This window comes from Lygodium microphyllum, chromosome 26, assembly GCF_053477565.2.
Source record: "Lygodium microphyllum isolate KBCC chromosome 26, Lygodium_microphyllum_v1.1.10, whole genome shotgun sequence".
Classification (NCBI taxonomy): domain Eukaryota; kingdom Viridiplantae; phylum Streptophyta; class Polypodiopsida; order Schizaeales; family Lygodiaceae; genus Lygodium; species Lygodium microphyllum.
The window spans coordinates 27,097,555-27,102,375 of NC_141160.1; the positions used below are offsets into that span (position 1 = coordinate 27,097,555).

Genomic DNA, 4,821 nt, shown 5'->3' on the forward strand with positions numbered 1-4,821 from the left:
ATGTTCACTTTTTTTTGGTGTGTTACAAGTAGTTTGTGAAACATTCTTCCTTCTCACGTAAGTTTGAGATGTGTCTGTAAATTCGAACCGGTCAACAGCTATGTCAAACCATGTCATCAAAGACATGAACCGTGTCATCAAAGACATGACAAAGACATGATGCCCTCATCTTCAAAAGGGAACACCCAACATGTGCAAAATTTGGATACTTGTTAATCAGAGTTGGGGAAAAATATTTTCGGGCAACATATACAATTCCTATTGAACTCTTCTTAATCTGACAAATCAACAAATTTGGAGACACCACTTTCCCCAATATGTGTCATTTGATGGGCTTTCAAAATCCTTGGAAGTGGTGGGTGGTTAGGTTAGGTTCTAAGACTAGGAAGTGGTTAGGTTTTAAGACGAGGAAGGTCTATTTGGGTGACTTATGAAGCAAGCACCCCCCTTACTGAGTTCTGGTGGGCGATTCTTCAGAAATGGCTTGGTTGTTCTCTCGCGCCAAGATTCTAGTGGGCGATTCTCCAGGAAATGGCTTGGTTGTTCTCTCGCGCCAAGATTTGGACCCATCCGTCAGAACTTGAACTATATGGCGACTGGAAGGGCGTTCATCAGGTTCATGGCAGACACAGAGGAGGGCCAGATGCAGAACAAGCCTTATCTCTTGCAAGACGGTACTACGGTTGGGCATTATCGTATTCATGTCAGCTCCCAAGAGCCTGGCATCTACAATATTGCCCAAGAATATCCCTTCTTCTTGGCTGTGGGACCATTTCCAGTGGACCCATTGTGGAAGATCCATCGACCCATACTCAGGCTCGTCAATTATAGGCGTCCGACCTGTGATGAGCTCCAGCAAAATCACCCCAAAACTGTATACGTCACTCTTCTCGCTGACCTTCAACGTGTGTGCATATTCTGTATATTCACACAGGCACAGGCCATCAGTCAGGAGTTAAAAGAACGATCAATGCATATGGGCCATCAGTTATAGTAGTGCAATTAGGAGATATTGGACCGTGATTTGCTTAGACTGGGATCGAAATGAGAGCGAAAAAGGTATCCAACATAGATTGATCTTTTAAGTCTTTCATAACCAGTGCAATCCAGAAGGAATTTCACTAGCGTACAGGCCAGCATATCTATCCTAATGCAGGCCAAGGAAAAGAAGCAGCCCACATATTCTGTTGCATTAACGCAGTTAGCAAGTTATCTAGCAGCAAGAGATTAAGATATCCTATTGCATAAGTCAGCAATTGAAATGCAGACCAATCGAGAACTACATAATTGAGAACTGTCTGCACCTCCAGCCAATATACCTGGAGCTATGTAGCCACTTGAACCGGCAACACGAGAAACAAGCTGCTCGTGAGATTGGCCCCGGAGAGCTTTCGCCAGCCCAAAGTCTGCAACATGTGCCTCGTAGCACTCATCCAGCAGTATATTGTTGGATTTGACATCTCTGTGAATTATGACATGCGCATGCTCGTGATGAAGATAGGTAAGACCCTTGGCAGCACCAATTGCAATCTTATATCTCCTTCCCCAGCTCAGTGAACCTCCACTGACTCCATGAAGGAGCTCACCTAAACTTCCATTAGGCATGTACTCAAGCAGTAACAGGTTAGTGTCTTTGTTAGAGCAGTACCCAAGCAGCCTTACAATATTCCGATGCCTGATTTGCCCAAGCGTTTCAATCTCAGTTTCAAACACAACATGCTGCAGTGCGGTAGTACTGTCATCGCTGTATAAGCCTGCTTGATCAGTGTGCTGTGGGATGTACTTTCTTGTTAACTTGAGGCGCTTAATTGCCACAGTCTGTCCATTGGGCAGGCAGCCTTTATAGACTGTAGCAGTCCCACCTTTGCTTATGATGTTCTCATGTTTGATGCAATTCACAACATCCAATGCAGTGAATTCCAGGGTCTCAAAAGCTATCAGCTTCCATGCTCTGGCCACTTTGCTCCTCCAAAGCACCTTGCATAGAACAACTAATAGTACAACCAGTAGCACCACAAACAGTACTGTTATAAAGGAATGCCCAAAAGTTGTCCTAAAAAAGTTTTGGGAATCTGTTTCCCTGTTGGAAGAGTCTGGTGTACAGCTATGCCAGATCAACTCTCCACATAAGCCTGGGTTGCCGTAGAAAGAGCTTGCATTGGAGCTCACGAAGGGGCCCTTGTCAGGTATTGCACCTGACAAGTTATTGTAGGAGAAATCCATCACGGTCAGAGCTTCCATTCTCTGCATGGATGTAGGGATGGATCCACCTAGATGGTTCCTAGAAACATTGAGGACGTCCAGAATTGCAAGGTCAGAGACTTGAGGGAAGATATTCCCTTCCAGATGGTTGCAGCTGACATCAAGCAATGTCAGCCTCTTGCAGCTGCCGAGAGCAGCAGGTATTTTGCCACTCAGGAGATTATTGCTCAGATTGATCGTGGAAAGATTGGTTAGGTGGCCGATTTCATCCGGAATGCTGCCCGAGAGCATGTTACCCTGCAGATTCAAATCTACCAACTGAGCCAAGTTGGCAATGCTGGAAGGCAAAATGCCAGTGAGTAGATTATTTGAGATATCTATGAGCTCCAGCTTAGAATCAGAGGCGATTGGATGCGGAATGGTGCCCTCGATCCGATTGGAAGGCAGCTCGAGGAAGTTGAGGGACGGGAGCGCGAGGATTCCCGGAGGCAGAGGTCCAGTGAGGTTATTGTTGCCTAAGCGTATGCGGTAAAGCTTGGGGCAATGCTGGGTCAAGGCAGAAGGGATAGGCCCTGAGAAGCGATTATACATGAGGACAAAGCGTCCTAGATTGCCTCCGCTGCAGAGGTAAGGGGGGATGTTGCCTGTGAAGAGGTTGTAGGAGAGGTCCAAATCCATCAAGTTTCTGGCAACGAGGCCCAGCTGCTGAGGGACCTGACCGGTGAGGTTGTTATTGAAGAGCTTGAGCGTCTGGAGGTTCGGGAGGTGGAGGGCGATGGAAGGAGGGATGGGGCCATGGAGGAAGTTGTGGAAGAGGTGGAGGAGCTCCAGCTGATGCAGGAGGCCGAGCTCTGGCGGGATGGTGCCGGTGAGGGAGTTCTCTGAGAGGTCGAGGGACTCGAGGCGGGTGAGATTCCCGAGCTCGCGAGGGATGGAGCCATGGAGGCTGTTGGTGTGAAGGAAGAGGGTCTGGAGCTTGGCAAGGGACCCCAGCTGGGGAGGGATGGTGCCGGAAAGGCCACACCTGGAGGCATCCAATAGGATGAGATTGATAAGGCTGCCGAGGGCCGGGGGCAGGCCACCGTCGAACTGGTTGTCGTAGCCGAGAAAGAGGTACTGCAGGCTGGCGAGGTTACCCAATTGGGGAGGGATGCGACCGGAGAGGGAGTTGCCGTTCAGGGCGAGGTAGGCGAGGCGGGGGAGGCTGCCGTATTGGGGGGGGATGGGCCCGGAAAGTAAGGCGTTGCCGCCGAGGTGGAGGTGGCGGAGGCGGCGAAGGTGGGCGATCTCGGGCGGGAGGGGACCGCTGAAGTTGTTGTCGAAGACGTCCAGGACCTCCAGGGAGGACGCCAGGAGCGAGAGGGAGCGCGCCGGGAAGGGCCCGTCTAAGGCGTTGCGCGACACGTTGAGGAAGCGCAGGCGCGGCAAGCACGTGACCAGGGTCTCCGGCAGCGGACCCGCGAGACGGTTGGCTGCCATCGACACGTGGCGCAGGCTCCCCAGGCTGGCGAAAGGACCCGAGGGGAGGATCCCTTGCAGGCCCATGGAGTCCAGCCGCAACGCCGTCACCTGGCCACTGGCAGTTCCGCACGTGACCCCCCGCCAGCTGCAGTGAGAGCGGCTGCTGCGTCCCCAGTCGTCCAGGTGGCCGGCCTCGTCCTGCAGCGATTGCTTCAGCACCAGCAGGGATTCCCTCTGATCTTGATGATCGGCGTCAATGGCGCCGCCATTATATTCCCCGCATGAGCTACCCGCGTCGTGTTTCCAGCAGCCGCTTCCCTTCATTAACATGAGCCACAGAATAATCTGGGTGAGCATTTCTCTGTCTCTCGCTCTCTCTCCGTCTGTCCTTTTCTCCATGCATGTCACCACATCGTAGGTATAGCTAGCTTTCACAAGCCTGAAAGCTCGACCTCCACAACCCCGGTCCCCCAGCTCCCTCCCTCTTGCCCTGCCATCCCTGGCTTTCTCTCTCTCTCTCTCTCTCTCTCTCTCTCTCTCTCTCTCTCTGTCTCTGTCTCTGTGCATATCATCTCAGCATGTATAAGCTGCTTTTATACAAACCTTCAGCCTCGATCTCCGCCATCCCAGGTTCCTGTCGCAGCCTGCATGGAAATGCAGACTGCAGCCATGCCATCATCCCCGGCTCGCCCATCTAGACTCCCCTCATTGATTGATCCTCTCGTCTTTAATGCGCATAACTATTGTTTAATGAATTAACGAACCTATCGTACGAGAGGAAATAAAGATTGTGGAAGACATGATACTGAATGCGATGTTCCGAGTCCCAGACTCCCAAGCACCTACTAGCGACGATCAGAACCCCTGTCATCTAATTTATCAATTATCAATTATAGCAATCGAGCTAGCAACATCAGTCAGCTTCCAAGCATAATCATGTTTGCATCATACGCACGCAAATCACGTCTACCCACTGCCCATGTCAGTGTTTACAGAAAACGCGTTTGTGAGCCTCTGCCCTCAGCTCAGGCCTAAAATTTGAAGGATTGCCCAGCATTTCACTTGGAAGGTCTTATAGAAGCTCTCTTCCTCTTTGCAAAGAGATTGGAAGGGCATGTGACTATTTTTAAAATTTTATTACCTTTTAAAAGAGGGACT

The 4,821-nt window shown here is 50.6% G+C and overlaps 1 protein-coding gene across 1 annotated transcript; it reads right to left on the reverse strand.

Moving 5' to 3' along the window:
• Positions 1 to 448: 448 nt before the first annotated feature.
• Positions 449 to 4,062, reverse strand: LOC148013078 (uncharacterized). The gene is made up of 2 exons (XM_087667842.1): positions 1,320 to 4,062; positions 449 to 918 (listed from the first exon to the last, which is right to left on the reverse strand). The coding sequence occupies exons 1-2, from the start codon at positions 4,060 to 4,062 to the stop codon at positions 449 to 451; spliced, it is 3,213 nt and encodes a 1,070-aa protein (XP_087523968.1).
• Between the last annotated feature and the right edge of the window lie 759 nt (positions 4,063 to 4,821).